This window comes from Papio anubis, chromosome 7 (genome assembly GCF_008728515.1).
Source record: "Papio anubis isolate 15944 chromosome 7, Panubis1.0, whole genome shotgun sequence".
NCBI classification, from domain to species: Eukaryota; Metazoa; Chordata; class Mammalia; order Primates; family Cercopithecidae; genus Papio; species Papio anubis.
The window spans coordinates 3,528,503-3,547,115 of NC_044982.1; the positions used below are offsets into that span (position 1 = coordinate 3,528,503).

Sequence of the window (18,613 nt, forward strand, 5' to 3'; positions counted from 1 at the left end):
AGCCAGGCTGGTCTTGATCTCCTGACCTCGTGATCCACCTGCCTCAGCCTCCCAAAGTGCTGGGATTACAGGCATGAGCCACCGTGCCCAGCCTAATTTTTTTTCATTTTTAGTAGAGATGGGAGTTTGCCACTTTGGCCAGGCTGGTCTTGAATTCCTGACCTCAAGTGATCCACCCACCTCAGCCTCCCAATGTGCTGGGATTACAGGCGTGAGCCACCGCGCCCGGCCCCACATCATCCTGATTAGTATGGTTAAAAACTATCCTTTTAGCGTTTGGTGTTGATAATGCTATGACTGTGTAACTATGACAGCAGTGTTGTAGTTGAGAACTACACTTATATAAACTTTTGCTTTCTCTGGAGTTGATAATTGCCTTGCTTTTTGTTAGTTTTTTTTTGTAGCTGTCACTAATTTGTCCCCAGATATTATGGCCACGTTACGAAGCTCTGTACCTGGACATGCATCGGGTAGTCTCGGTCTGGTTTTCCTTGGCGCTGTCCCTTCCATCGTTCCCCTCCTCTCTTCTGCATTGGTTCCTCGTTTGTTCTGTGCTACACTCATTCTGAGATGGCTTTTCAAGTGCAGAGATTCCCTCTCCCTTTCTGGGATTGGCTCCCTGGTTATACGAGTCATTCATTTTTCTTTTTCTTGGCTTTTAGTTTGGCTTGGTAGCGCATGTCCTTCAGTGGTATCTGGAACGGGGGTATATGAGATAGTTTTTTGAGATCAGTGTCTTAATTCCGTGTGTGTCTGTGACTGGTGCTTTATCCAGTGTGGAGTTTTTGGTTGTAAACCACTTTCCCTTTGGAACTTTGCAGGCATCACGTGTGTCTGTGCCTTCCACCCTGAGGCTGCTCTCGAGAGGTGGGAGGCCATTGTGGTCTCCATGGCTTTGTGTTCTGAGCTGTAGGCCTGTGCTCGGGTCCCCTCCGTGGTGATCAGGAGGCTTTCCCAAGCAGACACAGCCCCTCCTGCGTGGGGAGCGAGGGCGCTGCTGAGTTACAGCTCTTCCATCTTGCTGGAGTGCTGCCTTGTTGCTAGAGGAGGAAGTTGAGGCTAGAGAGGTGGGCGCCTTGCCTCAGCCACGCTGCTGATGGCTTACACCTCCCAGTGCACAGGGAGCTGTCCTGAAAGAACAGACACTCGTTTAGTGTGATGAGATTATGGACATTGCTTCTCTTTCTTTCTTTTTAAAAAATACATTTCTTAACGTAGTTATGCCTGCTTTTATAAGTTAGTATAAAGTTTTATTGATTGATTGACTGAGATGGAGTCTCACTCTTGTTAACCAGGCTGGAGTGCAATGGCGCAATCTCGGCTCACCGCAATCTCCACCTTCCAGGTTCAAGCAACTCCTGCCTCAGCCTCCCGAGTAGCTGGGATTACAGGCGTGCACCACCACGCCCGGCTAATTTTGTATTTTTAGTAGAGACGGGGTTTCTCCATGTTGGTCAAGCTGGTCTAGGACTTCTGACCTCAGGTGATCCACCCACCTCGGCCTCCCAAGGTGCTGGGATTACAGGCGTGAGCCACTGCGTCCAGCCCATAAGTTAGTATAGTTTTTAACAGTTAGATTTATACTCTCTTCTTGGTAGAACTTAATTCACAATAGAGAAATAAGTGTCTTTGTATTTATCACAGATCTCCAGGGAAATTAGTTTGACCACCTTTTTAATTGTTTTCTCCCCCTAAATAGAAGGTGTTCTCCTCATTCCTTTTTTTTTTTTTTTTTTTTTTTTTAGACGGAGTCTCGCTCTGTCGCCCAGGCTGGAGTGCAGTGGCGCGATCTCGGCTCACTGCAAGCTCTGCCTCCTGGGTTCACGCCATTCTCCTGCCTCAGCCTCCCGAGTAACTGGGTCTACAGGCGCCTGCCACCTCGCCCGGCTACTTTTTTGTATTTTTAGTAGAGACAGGGTTTCTTTCACCGTGTTAGCTAGGATGGTCTTGATCTCCTGACCTCGTGATCCGCCCGCCTCGGCCTCCCAAAGTTCTGGGATTACAGGCGGGAGCCATCCTCATTCTCTTAATTGGCTGTGTAGAAGCTTTGCTCAGTCGTTTGACCTCCAGGCTTAGTAGACATCAAAATATGTAATTTTAAAAACTTTATTTTTCCCCCCAAATTAACTCATTATTCAGACTGAGTTCCCAGATGCAATCTAAAAATAGAGATGTTTCTAGGAGGCTTGTCTTACCCCAGCCTCAGGTGGGGACATTGTGAACATTTGGTGGGGTCAGAAAGAAATGTCATTGGCGCCAGAGTGGTGCCGCTGGCCGATGTAACTGTGTGGTTTGGAGCCTGTGCCACTGCACTGCCGCTTGGGCCCCTTCCTGTGGTTGGTTAGGTGCTGCGGGGATTCCATCCCGCCAGGCGGGGGTCTGCAGCTTTCACAGCTGCTGCCTGGCTTCTGCAGCTGGACCCCAAAAGCTTTCTGGGTGAGGAGATCAGTGGGAGACCAGGACCCAGCGGGTGCCCCTCACAGGTGTGTACAGCTCCTTCCTGAGAGGTCAGCCCCTGGTGATATCAGGAAAGGCAGAGATCACGAATGACACAAAGGGTTTCAGAGAGAGAGAACACTGGCCAGACACAGTGGCTCACGCCTGTAATCCCAGTACTTTGGGAGGCCAAGGCAGGTGGATCACCTGAGGTCAGGAGTTCAAGACCTGCCTGGCCAACGTGGTAAAACCCTGTCTCTACTAAAAATACAAAAAATTAGCCAGGCTTAGTGATGAGCACCTGTACTCCCAGCTACTCAGGAGGCTGGGGCGGGAAAATCACTTGAACCCGCGAAGTGGAGTTTGCAGTGAGCCGAGATCATGCCATTGCACTCCAGCCTGGGCAACAAGAGCGAAACTCTGTCTCAAAAAAAAAAAAAAGAGAGAGAGAACATCACATCCCCAAAGAGAGAGCAGAGAGTGTAGTGTGTGAACAAAGTAAGAACGGAGTACAAATTTTAAGAAAAAGAACATGTAGAAAACAAAAAGTCTTGGAAAATAAAAGCTAAAGTAAAAAGTTCAGTGGAAGAGGCAGAAGATGAAGTAGAGGAAATTGGCAAAAAGAAAAAAAACAGAAAAAAAAACCTCGGAGAGAAGATCTGGTGGTCAGAGTGGCTCTGGAGCCACTCCCCAGGTGGTGGGCTGTGTGCTCTGGAGGCTGAGGTGCACCTGCTGTGGGAATCAGACTTCTGTTGGTTTTGCAGCTGGAAGCTCCACAAGGGGAATGGTTGGAAGCAGGAGTTGACATCACTCAGAAATGGGACGGTGAGGGACAGAAGCAGCCTCCCTTTTCAGTGTGTCAGAGGAAGAGCTGGAAGGGAGAAATAAAGCCTGCAGTTCACCATGGCTCTTTCACCCCCACCTGCTGGATGCCACTGATGTTAGCCGGAATCTCAGCAGCTGGGAAAAAAGGCACTTGGGGAAGCCTAGAGCTGCTGCTCAGTCCTGTGCCTGACTCTCCCCTGAAGATGCCACTGCTCCCTGGTTTTAGCAGAGAATGGACACAGGCGGTCCCAGCACAGTGGTCCATGGGGACCATCAGCTCTCTCAGTTGGCCTGGGGACCACCTGCCCATCTAAAGGCCTCGGCGGTTGGGAGCAATAGGCCAGCCCTTGCCTTGAACCTTCAGTGCTCTTCTGCCAGGAGAGCTTTCCTCACACAAACAGCAAGTTCACTTAAAAAAAATAAAATCAACCCCCACCACGTATTTTAAATACAGAATTATACTGCACAAATGACCCCCAGAGCCTGCAAATGGCCAGCAGTTGAAGGCCCCTAGAAGGTACACAAGGAAGATGGCCTTCCTGAGACCCCTCCGCGGCCTGTCTTCTCAGAGTGTACCGCTGGTGGTGGTCCTGGGGTGGCCCCTGGAAAAACATCCCTATTTTTTAGGGAATTCCTGGCAGCCACGTGCTGTTTAGCCTGGACTCTGGTCGTTGTATTTCTGCTAACTCGGTCCATAGAACACCTGTTGTGGCGTGTCTCGGGGTCTCCTTACTCTCTTCTGTGTCTTCCTAGCCTGTCTCAGGCCACTTGGAACATTTGTGTGTATGTGAAATTACGGTTATTTGCCTTAAACATTTTCCTGTGTAATCATTTCTCTATTTCTCTGTGAATTGTCCTGCCTTCCATTCCCAAACCATAAAAATGAAGCCCAATCTAAATAAAGTAGTCTCATTGTCCTTGTCTTTAATCCGTTTCTTCCTGGCAGCCAGTTACAGAGCTTGTTGCAGAACCTCCTTGAGCTTCTCTTCGTACTTGGTCCTGTATGCGTTGCTTCAAGTCTTCCTTGTCATAAAACTGGTCCTCTTTTATTTACATGGGTGGCTCACAGAAGGGAGTGGAGGCCGGAGGCCATGGTGAAAGGTTTGTGAGTTCGAGTGAGCACCTCCGAGCACCCTGATCATGGGGAGGGCAGGAGGAGGGGGTGGGTCTGCTTCTGCTTCCAGGAGTGTTGGTCTTTATTTCCACTCCCTTCCTCCCTCCTTTCCTCCATCCTTCCATCCTCTCATCTTTCCAGCTCTCCCTCTCTCTGCCTTGCCCGTTTTTTTCATGAGAAAGGATTACAGAAAAACTCGTGGACATGGGAGAGTCTATTAGATGTCCCCAAAAGTGCTGTTAATGGGCATGCTCTTGGCCAGAAGCCTCGCATCCCATGTGGAGCAGCTGGTTGAGAACCCACCTGCAGCATCAGTCTGCACGCAGTCTTCAGAGCTGCCGTACCTCGAAGGAGGCAGATACCTGCCTTTCTTCCCAACACTGGTGGAGTCTGTTGGGAAGGGAACGTAGTATATATAACGTATGAAGAAGAATTTGTTCCTCTGAAGCAAATTTAATTGAGATGTATTTAAATAAGTATAGTAGACGCTTCCAAGAAAAGAGGATTTTTATTAATGAAAATAATAGGTTCAGCAGATGGGCCAGGCGCGGTGGCTCACGCCCGTAATCCCAGCACTTTGGGAGGCTGAGGTGAGTGGATTGCTTCAGCTCACAAGTTCAAGACCAGCCTTGCCAACATGGCAAAATCCCTTCTCTACTAAAAATACAAAAAACTAGCTGGGCATGGTAGCGCACCCCTGTAATCCCAGCTACAAGGGAGGCTGAGGTATGAGAATCGCCTGAAAACCCAGGGAGTCAGAGGTTGCAGTGGGCTGAGATTGTGTCACCGTACTCCAGCCTGGCTGACAGAGTGAGGCTCTGTCTCAAAATATATATATATATATATATTTATATATGTATATACACACACACACGTGTGTGTATATATATATATTCAGCAGATGTTTTCATTTTGATTTTTTTCTTACTTTCAGACTTAAAGATTTTGTGTCAGTCAAAGCTGCTAAAGTAATGTGAGACAAAAATTGTTTTTGAATTCTAATGTACTCGCTCCCCAGAGGTCACCACCGCTCATCCCCCACAGTGCTATGCAGAACTTTCCACTGTGACAGAATGTTCTAGATCTGCATTGTTCAACACGGTAGCCCCAGCCACATGTGGCTCATGAGCACTCGAAACATGGCTGGTGCAACAGAAGAACTGAATTCTGTATTTTATGTAATTTACATTAATTTGAGTTTGAATAATCCTGTGTGGCTGGGGGCTACCGTGTTAGACAGTGAGGTTCTGGAAGCGTGAATCAGCTTTGCCTGTTTTAAAATACTGTATATATGGAATCATATTACATGTGTATTCTTTTAAAAGTTTTCTTTTTAAATAATGTTTCAAATAATTTCAAACCTAAAAAGTTTCAGTCTTATACAAGGGTTGCAAGAATGGCACAAAAAGCACCCATATACCTTTAATCAGATTCACTTATTGTTAATATTTCGGCTCCTGTTATAGATCCCCCCCCGCCACATGTGTACACACACACACAGATTTTTCCTGACCCGTCTAAGAATAAGCTGCACGTACCAAGAGCATTTACCCCTAAATTCTTTCTTATGCTACTGATACCTAATCTTATCCTCTTTGCTCAAATTTTATCAGTTGACCCAGGGGCATCTCTTAGAGTATTTCCTTCCCCCAGTACAGAATCCAGTCCAGGATCACATGTGGCATTTCATTGTCATGTCTTCTTTAATCTCTTTTAATCTAGAATAGTTCTTCATCCTTTCTTTGTTATGACAGTGGCACTTTGGAAGAACATTGATGTGTTGGAGAATACAGTGTCCCTTGCCTTTTCAATAGAAGACTTCTCAGTTTCACTTGGTCTAATGTTTTCTCCTGATAAGATTGAGATGATGTGTTCCTTCCTCTTGGAATGTGTGTGTGTAAATATATTGTGTCCTTCTCAGGGTGTCATATCCAGAGGTGTACAATATCCATCAGCCCCTCAGTGGTGATCAAATCCATCACCCAGTTAAGATTTTGTTCGATTTTTCTGCTATATAGTTTTTTCCCTGTGGAAAGATACTTTTAAGACCATGCAAATATCCTCTTCTTCTTTAAAATTTCCTCCCAAGGTGTAGTATCCACTAACGATTTTTGCCTGGACCAGTCTTTGCATGGTTGCAAACTGACTTACAAACGCCAGACCCAGCACACTGGCCAGTCATCATCCGGCTTTCTGCTCTAAGGAAGCACCTCCCTTCTCCCTGCTTGTTGGTCTATTTATGATCAGTATGGATACATGGATCCTTTTTTCTTGCGGTGGTTTATAATTCACTATGTTAGTTATTTTTGTGCTGAAATTGGCCCATATTTGGCATTCTAGCTGACTCCTGTGCTTGCGCTGTGCCTCGTCACTTTTTGGGGATGTCCTTAGTTTCTGTCATCCTGTACCTTCTATCCCCACTCCATTGTTTCTCAGAAGAGCTCAAGGCCTTTTAGTGGGGAGCAGCTTTGAAGACCAAGTTCTGGGTGCTGCGCGTGCGCATTACTATGGGGTTGTCTGCTTCTAGGCCCCTCAGTGCACAGAGGTAGTAACAGAGGTATATGCACGTTCATGGACACATGCGTCTACCTGTGCATACTCGGGAATCACGAGTTAACTTCTTGGCTTCCTCCCTTTCCAGATTTTTGTCTTCCTCCTACTGAAACTGTGACTCCCAGCAATGTTGGTACAGGGACTCACTTGCTCAGTCCTGTGATGTGTCTAAAATAGCTTTAGAATTGCTCTGCCCATGCCATCACAGAAACAAACCTGCCAAAAAGAGTTCTGGGTCTGTGTGCAGTTCTCCCCCATCTCATTGGGACTGCACCCCTCGCCTGCAGTAATTCTTTGTTTATAAGTCACTTAGATTTGTTTTGTTTTGTTTTAACCCCAGCTGCCCCTTCACTGTTGTTATTTATTTGAAATACAGTTGGATTCATTGGTTTGAATCAGTTTTCCATTTTAGACTTCCCTTCCGCCTTTGTTGATTCAGTTTTATTCTTTGACTGTGTAGGATGTTAGCATACTTCCAAAACACCAAAACTGCATGAAGTTGTACTCAGAGAAGCGGTCGCCCCTTCCTTATCCTGCCCACCTCCGCCGGCAACCCAGGATCGGTAGCCAGTCTGCTGTCTTCTGCTGTCATCCGTGCAAACGTTTTCTTGTTTCTCCTTTGTTAAGCAAAAGATGGTATGCTAAATGTGTGCTTTGCATCTTTAAAAACTTCAGTGATGTATCCTGTAAATCATTCTATATCAATTCATGGAGCTCTTCATTCTTTTTTTTTTTTTTTGAAATGGAGTTTCGCTCTCGTTGCCCAGGCTGGAGTGTAGTGGGGTGCGATCTCAGCTCACTGCAACCTCTGCCTCCTGGGTTCAAGTGAGTCTCCTGCCTCAGCCTCCTGAGTAACTGGGATTACAGGCGCCTGCCCCCACGCCCAGCTAATTTTGTATTTTTAGTAGAGATGGGGTTTCTCCATGTTGGTCAGGCTGGTCTCGAATTCCCGACCTCAGGCGATCTACCTGCCTTGGCCTTCCAAAGTGCTGGGATTACAGGCGTGAGCCACCACACCCAGCCTGCTTCTTCATTCTTTTTTATGTTTTCCTTGCAGCTTTGCCAACCGTGTATTTTCAGACTTTTGTATTTTTGCCCTCTGATGGGTGAGAGATGGTATACAATTGTAGTTTTCTTTTTCACCTTTCTCGTGATGTTGACCATCATGTTTGTATTTTTGTGTGCAGGCCTACGTGAGTTGTTTCATGGGTTTTACCCTTTTCTTATGGATTTCTGGGCTTTTTTCCCCCAATTCTTAAAGAAGTATTTGCCTTTCATTTGTGATATATATTACAAATATTTTTCCCCAGTTTGCCATTTGTTTTTTGATGTGGTTCATTGTGGTTTATTGCCACACAGATTTTTAAAAATTTTTGTATGTAATTGAATGAGAAATCCTTTTCTTACCCCCAGAAAAAGAAAACCCATGTGTTGGGTTTTTTTTGGCGGGGGAGGGGTTGTTTTGTTTTGTTTTTCAGTATTTTTAGTTTTTCATTCATATAGGTTAGTCTGTTCCGTGTGGATCTTGGGTCTGTTTCAGGTTTGTTCTTATATATGGCACAAAGAAGCGTTCTAATTTTTGTGGGGGTTTTTTTTTTGAGGCCGAGGTCTTGCTCTGGCCCAGGCTGGAGTGCAGTGGCGTGATCTCAGCTCACTGCAAGCTCCGCTCGGAGTTCACGCCATTCTCCTGCCTCAGCCTCCCGAGTAGCTGGGACTACTGAAGCGCCCATCACCTCGCCCGGCCTTAGTTTTGTATTTTTTATTAGAGACGGGGTTTCACTGTGTTAGCCAGGATGGTTTCGATCTCCTGACCTTGTGATCCATCCACCTCGGCCTCACAAAGTGATGGGATGGCAGGAGCCACTGTGCCTGGCCCTGATTTTATCTTTAAATGGCTCTCCAGTTGTCACACCACCAACTTATTAAGTCTATCTTTGCCCCAGTGATTTGTATTATCTTTGTCCTGTACTTGATTTCTTTATGTAGTTGGTTTGTTTCTAGACATTCTACTCTATTCCATTTTCTCTCTGCCTCTGCACACACTAGCACCACACTGCTTTAACTAGGGAGGCTGTGTAGTGTGTTTTGAAATCATCTGGGCCTGATCCCCCCATCACAGCTCACTCTTCAGGGTTTTTCTGGCTTTTCTTATCATATGAACATCAGTATCAACTTGGCTGGCTTCAAAAAAGAGGATGTTGATATTTTCTTTTTTTTTTTTTTTAATCTTTAATGGGCCCTCTCATTCTAGATTCAGGGTTTTTTTTTTCTTTTAATTTTTGGAAAGTTCTCTTGGATTGCAGTTAGATGTTAGTCATGTTTTGTTTTGATTTCTTTCAGGGACTCCAGTTATGCACCTGTTGGGCCTTCTTTGCCTGTCTCCCACATCAGCCTCTAGCTGCTTCCTATCTCACTGCTTTTCCTTCTTTCTTTACCTCATTTTATTCTTCTAGATCTTTTCTTCCCTTTCTTCAATTTTCCATTAGATTTTTGTTTCAATTTATTCTTGTTTGGACCTCTTATAATTTGATCTTCATTTCTGATAAGATTTTATGTTTCTTCTATTTCTTCCCTAAGTTAAATCAGCTCTTCTTTTCTGCACGTTTTTGTCTAGTGAGTGCATGTGCGTGTTTTTGCGTGTGTGTGTGTGTGTGTTTGTTTTTGTGTTTTGAGACAGGGTCTTGCTCTGTCGCCCAGGCTAGAGTGCAGTGGTGCAATCACAATCACTACAGCCTCCGCCTCCCAAGGTTCAAGCAGTTCTCTTGCCTCAGCCTCCCAAAGTGCTGGGGTTATAGTTTGTGAGCTACTGCACCTAGCCGTGTGTGTGTGTGTGTGTGTGTGTGTGATTGTGGGATTTTGTTTTGTTTTCTTTTTCGTATTCCTGAATGTTTATTTGAGGGTATTTTATTTCAGTTTGGAGTGTTATATGCTAGGATTTCTTTTGCTTTGTGTTTTTGTTTCTGGTTTTGAGGTAAGAATTGTCATCTGCCCATGTTTGTGTGAGATTGATTCATGTGGCTGGGGTAGTTGGTACCCATCTGTTCTCATTGGGGTGTGGCGTCCGTCACGCAAGTATAGCCTAGCTTACTTACCCATTCTCTTGGAGGCGGAGATTTAGATTGTTTCTGCCTTTTGGCTGCTACAAGTAGTGCCTCTGGGAACATACTTGTGCTTGTCTTTTGCTGAACGTCTTTCTTTGTTTTTAAAGTTTGTTAGCATTCATACTGTTCAGTCACATAAGCTTATTCTGCCAGAAAAAAGCGTTCATGCTCCAAGGTGCCCCGCACCCACACATGTGTTTGGGAGCACAGAAAGTAGTTCAGAAACAGGCGTTAGTGGGACAGACCTGTGTTTATGTTCCTGCTCCAGCACGTGCTGCTCTGTAACTGTGGGCAGTTGGCTCAGCTTCCATGTCTTCATCTATAAAGTGCAGTTTTGGGGGTATGGGGCGGTTTGCAGCAGTCTTCCCCCAGATCACCACCTGCCTCCTGGACCTCGTCTGGCCACTGCCGTCTCTCTGTGTGGCAGCCACCAGCCAGCTCCCTCCACGTGTGTCCCTCCGTCCCTTTGTCCTGTTCCGTTTTCCATGGTACTCAGCACAGAGCTTGCACCATGTGAGCCTGCCTGAGACAGCAGTGCCTATTTGTGTTTGCCACACCTCAGTTCGTGTGCAGGCTTCATGAAGGCAGGGGCAGCGTTGTCACTTGCATAGGTGGGTGGGCTAGAGAGCAGTGCGTGGGACCAAGGAGATGCTCAGGAGGGGTTCATTAGCTGGGTGGGAAGACGAGTAGGAATCGTCACAAGGCCTCGCCAAGGTAATTGGGGACTAAACGAGGGGCAGTGATATGACTTCGGCCGCCATTGTGCCAGATAAATGTCACACACAGGCATTTGTACTGGATGGTGACAGCTGTTCACAAGAGGATATTAGCATTTCTTCATCTGATCACCACGAGTTAAGGGCTTTGACCTACCTAATGTGTTGCATGGAGATGGTTAATTTGTGTATTTATTTTACTAACAGAGACATTAAACCTGACAATGTCCTTTTGGACGTGAATGGTCATATCCGCCTGGCTGACTTTGGATCATGTTTGAAGATGAATGATGATGGAACTGTAGGTATTTTTGTTGGAGATTTTCCATTTGGTTTTGGGTTTGGCTTGTTGTTAGAAGGGAAGTTTTCAATTTGAGGTACAATGAAGAAACCAAGTACATTAATTAAGAAAACGAATCAATTTTGGAGATAGTTGAAATTTTCTATTTGGGGAGTTTCGTTTCCCAAATAAAAATTAAGTTGGAAAGCATCTTTATTGCTTTTTATGTTTACGAAAATAATATGTGTGCCTTTTAGAATGGGAGTTGTCAGGTTGCCTCAATCCCAAGGTGGCTAAAAGCATGCCAGTCCTATAGCAGATCGAGGGCACTCTCTGCTTCTTCCTTAAAGTGCCCTGTCCAGGCTGGTCGGGTGGGCAGGCATTAACCATGTAACTGTATTTTCTCACTTGTGTTTGGGCAGGTAACTTCCTGCTAGGGGTTTCCTCTCTGTGGGTGTTGTAGACCTAGAAACAGAGTCCTGGTGCTCAGTGTTATGGGGCCGGCTGACACTCCCGCCAGCAGGGGAGAACAAGAGGCTGCCCCGGACCGGCTGTCACCAGGAGACTCAGGCTCGGGCCACAGGCCCCTGTGGTCTCCACCACACAGTCAGACCAGCAGCATGGCTGAGTAGCCTGATGGGGGCAGTCCCGGGTCTGCTCACACCCTATTGGCAGCTGCTTCCAGCAAACTGCTTTCACTGCGTCTGTGGCCACTGTTGCAGTTTTGTTCTTACATGTTTGGAGTCTTTTCTTCTTTAAAACCTGCACTTACCATAAGGTCTAACATAAAATACTTTCCCGAAAGAGAGCAATCCCTTTCTTTCCTACTAGTGGATTTTCAAGCAGTAGTAGAAGAACCCATGTAACTGGCTTCAGTTGACAGCGTTTTATAAGGAGTAATGCAATTTGCTCGTTTTCATTCCACAAAGCCAGTCTCTTGTTTTTAAAAGTCTTGACCACATATTGATTAATTGGTAGGCAGGTGCTGTCCTCCACTCCAGTCTTCCAGTGACTAGAACAGGTCTGAACCAGAACATGGGTTACCCTCCTCACCTCCACACCACCCCGTCACAGTATAACCAGAGCACGGGTTACCCTCCTCACCTCCACACCACCCCGTCACGGTATAACCAGAGCACAGGTTACCCTCCTCACCTCCACCACCTGTATAGCAGGCTGGAGTTACCCTCTCCACCTCCACACCACCCGTCTGAGGTATAACCAGAGCGCGGGTTACCCTCCTCACCTCCACACCACCCGTCACAGTATAACCAGGCACGGTTACCCTCTCCACCTCCACACCACCCGTCCGCAGTATAACCAGGCACGGGTTACCCTCCTCACCTCCACACCACCCCGTCACGGTATAACCAGAGCACGGGTTACCCTCCTCACCTCCACACCACCCCGTCACAGTATAACCAGAGCACGGGTTACCCTCCTCACCTCCACTCCACCCCTGTATAACCAGAGCACGAGTTACCCTCCTCACCTCCACACCACCTCGTCACAGTATAACCAGAGCATGGGTTGCCCTCCTCGCCTCCACTCCACCCTGTCACGGTATAACCAAAGCACGGGTTGCCCTCCCCACCTCCACACCACCCCGTCACAGTAGTCGTTCATCATGGAGTCACTGCCCAGCACCCCAGTGGTCCTGCTGTCTGTAGGAGCTCCTGTGGTCTGGCCACGCACTCGTGTAGGGAAGTGATGGAGGCGGAGTTCTCTGCTGATCATTCAGCCTGAACAGTTCTCACACCACTGGCTCCGGAGTGCTGCTTGGACCCTGTTTCTCTCTTCCCAGAGGGGACCCTCGGGAGAGCCTGGCCTTCCCCAGACAGGCCTGTGGTGGTTGTCTCCAGTTCCTGCCTGAGCCTCAGACTCAGCCCCTGGGGATGGCCCTGTGCTCTCCGTCGTACTCTCTGGGTAGATGATTTCTCAGCTTCGCCAGGCTCCTCCTGCTTGTTCTGAGGTGACCCATGCCCTCGCAGCTTTCTGCAGAGGTGTCACTGTGCTCTGGCACGGGCCTGCTAATGTGGATAGTAGGGGAGCTGTTTTCTCCCTTTGGCGGGGGTAGGAGCGGTCTTAGCCTGCCGGTTCCCTGTCCAGGGAATGCCTGAGCACCCAGCTAATGCCTGGACCAACTTCTGCATGTTCCCATGAGGACAACCACAGGGTGGGCTGCAGGTGAGCAGCCTTAGCACCCCCAGAATCTTGTTAGAAATGCAGCCTCTTGGGCCCCACCGGGGTCTCTATTCTAACAAGAGACCCTGCACAAGAGTCCCTGCGCGCTGCACGTGAAGATCAGAAAGGCCGGCCGTGCACGCGTGGCCCCCGCATCACACGGGGAACAGCGACAGAGAGTGGGAAATGCCAACCCTGGGGGATTGGAGAGGCACTGTTTGGGGCTGTGGCTGGTATTTGGGTATTGACAGACCATGTGTACAAGAGTTTCATGTGTTCTGGGAGCTGCATAATGTTTAGTGCTTCAAGAGAATATTTATTTGCATTGAATTTTACATTATTGAGGTTTTTAAATTCTGTTTTGTTTCGTTAGAGACAGGGTTGGGGACCATGTTGCCCGTGTTGGCCTTGAGCTCCTGGGCTCAAGCTGTTCTCCTCCCTCAACCTCCTAAGTAGCTGAGGCTACAGGCTGGAGCCACTATACTCAGCTTGAATTACTGGGTTTAAAAAACACAATCATTCATCAGTTTTATTCTATAATTATTTCATTTTCTGCCTCTGCTATATTGTAGAGAAAGTAGTTGGAAATATGTGATTGGAGATGCCCTAGGGTTTCCCTCAGCACCTTCTCCTCCCCTAAGGTGCAGTCCTCCGTGGCCGTGGGCACACCTGACTACATCTCGCCGGAGATCCTGCAGGCGATGGAGGACGGCATGGGCAAATACGGGCCTGAGTGTGACTGGTGGTCTCTGGGGGTCTGCATGTATGAGATGCTCTATGGAGAAACGCCGTTTTATGCGGAGTCACTCGTGGAGACCTACGGGAAGATCATGAACCATGAAGTAAGACGTTGCGTTTTTATTTTGGTACCTGGCTCAGGCCTAAAGTACAGAGAGCACAACTAGTGCAGGAAGATCCATTAGGCAGCGACGCGAGCAGTTCAGGAAGAGATGTCAGGGTTTAGACCAAACTGAGGACAGGCGGACTAGAGTAGACATTGGAGAAGGCATCCAGAGGTGGGGTCGACACCAGGAGATGTGGACACCAGAGGAAGGGGAAGGAGGTTCTGAGGGTGACGCCCACCCCCAACTCTCAGGGGAAGGATGCTGGCCTATTCCGAGCTGGCTTCCTGGAGGGGAGGCAGGTTTCTGTAGACAGACACGTCGTCTGCATAGGCGTGTGGAGTGAGGCGCCCGGGGTTAGCCAGTGGGGGGTCCAGGTGGGCCCTTGTCATGTGGCTCTAGACTCACTGGTTAGATGTCAACTTTGATTCTCAAGTCTGTTCCCCAGAAATCAGTCCCTGTAAATGATCACATGTCTCCAGATGGTGGAGCCCTTCATCCTCCCCATCCTGTTGCCTCTTCTCCTCCTTCCCTTTCCAAACTGTTCACTTTCTTACTTCCATGTCACCTCTCTCCACTTTCTTTGTTTTCCTTTTTATCATTTTCTCTTCTGTCTGATATTTTTTATTTCTTTTTAAAAATTTTCCTTAGTCATTTGTCTTTCTTTTTTGAGACGGGGTCTCACTCTGTCACCCAGGCTGGAGTGCAATGGCGCAATCTCGGCTCACTGCAACCTCCGCCTCCTGGGTTCAAGCCATTCTCCTGCCTTTTTTTCTTTTCTTTTCTTTTCTTTTTAATCAGAGTTTTGCTCTTGTCGCCCAGGCTGGAGTGCAATGCTGCAGTCTCGGCTATACCTCCCAGGTTCAAGCAATTCTCCTGCCTCAGTTTCCTGAGTAGCTGGGATTATAGGTGCCTGCCACCACACCTGGCTAATTTTTTTGTGTTTTTAGTAGAGACAGGGTTTCACCATGTTAGCAAGGCTGGTCTCGAACTCCTGACCTCAGGCAGTCCACCGGCCTCGGCCTCCCAAAGTGCAGAGATTACAGGCGTGAGCCGTCTCGCCCGGAGAGTCATGTGTCTTTCTAATGCCGATTTCACCCTCTCTACCAGCATGCTCATAGCGTTTCCCTCCTATGCACACGCAGATCCCAGGATGATCCTGATTGAGTGACGGCCTGTCCTCCACCCAGTGCCTCCCACGGTTTGCTCTCATAGTGAGCAGATTAACACTAAAGTGGTAACTGGTTTTCCATTTAACTCCAAATCAAAGCAAAAGTTAAACAGTTTTAAAAAATGTTTTTCCCAAAGTAGAAGCATATTTTTTATTTATAAATTAATATATACCCCCTATAAAAACTTCAGACAATGCAAAAATGCATATTATAGGTAATGAAAATCTCCTCATCCACTTCTTAGTGACAAATTCTGTTAAAGTAACAATTGGGACTTAATTATTACTAAGAGCCTGCCAGCAGTCCCTGAGCGCTGACCACCTGTGGGCGCTTGGGGTCAGGCACCTCGTGAAGCAGGTGACATTGTTGTTCCTTTCTGTAGATGACAAAGGTGGTGGCTCAGCTCTTAGCCCACTCTACCATGAGGGTGTGTGGCCTCAGCAGACCTAAGCACGTGTGTGTGCGCGCGTGTGCATGTGTGTGTTTAGATATGTGGCATCATGTTACATATAAACAGTTTTTTGTCATTGTATCTTTGGTGTCTTTCTATATCAGCACACGGACATGTTCCTCTTTTTTTGTGCCCCATCTTTTTTGTTTTGAGATGGAATCTTGCCCTTGTCACCCAGGCTGGAGTGCAGTGGCGTGATCTTGGCTCACTGCAACTTGCACCTCCCGAGTTTAAGCGATTCTCCTGCCTCAGCCTCCCAAGTAGCTGGGATTACAGGCCGCCACCATGCCTGGTAATTTTTGTATTTTTAGTAGAGATGGGGTTTCACCTTGTTGGTCAGGATGGTCTGGAACTCCTGACTTCAGATGATCTGCCCGCCTCGGCCTTCCAAAGTGCTGGATTACAGGCGTGAGTCACTGTGCCCAACCGGTATCTTTTTTAACGAGTCTCCTTTTTGATGGGCGTGGAGGTAATTTGCAGTTTTCTTGGTCAGAATACAGTGCATGTTGTGTTTCCTCTTAGCCACTGCTTTCGTAATGTGAGTTTCCAGAAGCGGAGCTGCCGTGACGCTTACACTGTGCGTTCTGACGGGGCTGCGCCGGTCCCTCTCGCCGCGCACGGCATGTTTCCCACATTCCTTGCCACCTCCATAGGTAAAAATGTGTCATTTACTTGCAATGTGGTCCCAAGTCTACAACGAGTAAAACCAGAAGGACCACTGGTTTTCTTGTTTGCCTTTTGGGAATGGAAATGTATTAGCTTTGGATTGCATTTCGTTCCCATGAAATAAAAAGCGACCTGCTTTGGAGCTGCCATTTCTACTTTGTTTCCTATAACGTCCGTACACCTTAAACTCTCTGAACGCGTCCACCTGTCCACCAGTGGTTTTGCCACCCCTTGCAGGAGCGGTTCCAGTTCCCGTCCCATGTCACGGATGTTTCTGAAGAAGCGAAGGACCTCATCCAGAGACTGATCTGCAGTAGAGAGCGCCGGCTGGGGCAGAATGGAATAGAGGATTTCAAAAAGCATGCGTTTTTTGAAGGTCTAAATTGGGAAAATATACGAAACCTAGAAGCACCTTACATTCCCGACGTGAGCAGTCCCTCTGACACATCCAACTTTGACGTGGACGACGATGTGCTGAGAAACACGGTGAGTGGAAAGCACCGGTCTCAGGCTTGCTGGCTGTGGGTCTGACGTGCGGTGCTGCGCTGAGCGCATTGCTTATCAAGTCAGTACAGCATAAAGCTGTGAAATTTGGCTCTTAAGACACAGTGTGCTTTTTATTCCAGTCTTCAGCTGGGTCGTTAATATTCCTTTAAAAAATGATGGATGACTCAGTTTGAGTAAAATTGAGTTAAACAACTCTTTTAAAGTTTTGGAACTCAACAGAAATACTTTTGCTTTTATTTTCACGGTACTTGATACTTTTTTTTTTTTTTTTTTTTTGAGGCAGAGTCTTGCTCTGTCACCAGGCTGGAGTGCAGTGGTGCGATCTTGGCTCTCTGCAACCTCTGACTCCCTGGTTCAAGCCATTCTCCTGCCTCAGCCTCCCGAGTAGCTGGGATTACAGGCATGCACCACCGCATGCAGCTAATTTTTGTGTTTATAGTAGAGACGGGGTTTCACCATGTTGGCCAGGATAGTCTCGATCTCCTGACCACATGATCCACCCACCTCTGCCTCCCAAAGTGCTGGGATTACAGGCGTGAGCCACTGTGCCCGGCCTACTTGATACTTTTCAAAGCAGTGTCACATACATCATTGTATTAGAGCTTCACTGCAACCCTGTCACCGCATTTTAGGTTTTTTAGGTTGAAAGACGCCAAGACATGAGCTCAGCCTACAGTTCCATAGGCAGTGTGGCGGCCTCTCAGTTCCTGGTCTTTTCCCTGCATGTGAGAGCACGTTAAATCTTTCTAACATTACAGTGCTTTGTGTCTGCATTGATGTTTCTTTATACAGCAAGAGTTCAGAACAAAGATGATGATAACAGATGTTGAGTCTCCGCACTGATGTTTAAGATCAGGATTTTCAGAGTTGGGTTCTGGCTGTGGGACTCGTCTGGTGTCCCCATCGGCTCTGACAGGGCCTCTTTGATGCATTAGCCAGTACCTTTGGTCCTGGAGAATTTTGCTCATATCTCATAAAATGCTTTTGTTCTCATCAAACCCATACATGTGTGACTTGTCTGGGGATAGACAAACTGAGATTTAACCAAATAAAAGGAAAATCTTCTTTGTTGCTTGTTAATTTAGAGAGTTTCTTACACTGAAGCATCATCATTCACTCTGTATGTTTCATTCTCAGGACCTCTCGAAACGAATGGCCATGAACCTGGGGAAACTCCTAGTAGTTTGACGGGAGGAACAGAGGTTCTTAGGAACTATGAAGTACCCCTTGTAGGGCCATGGAAAAGTTCTCTCTGGGCCGGGCGCGGTGACTCACCCCTGTAGTCCCAGCACTTTGGGAGGGTGAGGCGGGCGGATCACGAGGTCAGGAGTTCGAGACCAGCCTGGCCGACATGGTGAAACCCCGTCTCTGCTAAAAATACAAAAATTAGCCGGGCATGGTAGCAGGTGCCTGTAATCCAGCTACTTGGGAGGCTGAGGCAGGAGAATCGCTTGAACCCAAGAGGTGGAGGTTGCAGTGCCCGAGAATACGCCACTGCATTCCGGCCTAGGTGACAGAGCAAGACTCCGTCTCAAAAAAAGAAAAGTTAAATCTATTTGCACTGAATACTTGCTTTGATGGCTTCACATTCAAAATAAGGGCTGAACTTGAGATCACGTGGAGAAAAGGCTGAGAAAGAGGTATTGTTGTCGTTGAAAGGATTGTTTTCTTAGACTCTAACTCCAGACTCCAACTCCTTCCACACTGAAATTTCCCAGATGAAGACCTTTGCTTATATTTTTTATTTTTTGAGCCTGGTCTCGTTC

At 47.3% G+C, this 18,613-nt stretch overlaps 1 protein-coding gene across 1 annotated transcript in view; it reads left to right on the plus strand.

The window, feature by feature from the left end:
- The window catches only part of CDC42BPB (CDC42 binding protein kinase beta), a 124,750-nt gene that overhangs the window by 61,928 nt on the left and 44,209 nt on the right, over window positions 1-18,613 (plus strand). The window contains exons 6-8 of the mRNA XM_031667762.1: window positions 10,953-11,046; window positions 13,851-14,051; window positions 16,578-16,826. Of these exons, the coding sequence (XP_031523622.1) occupies window positions 10,953-11,046; window positions 13,851-14,051; window positions 16,578-16,826 (544 nt within the window). The remainder of the gene's footprint in view (window positions 1-10,952; window positions 11,047-13,850; window positions 14,052-16,577; window positions 16,827-18,613) is intronic.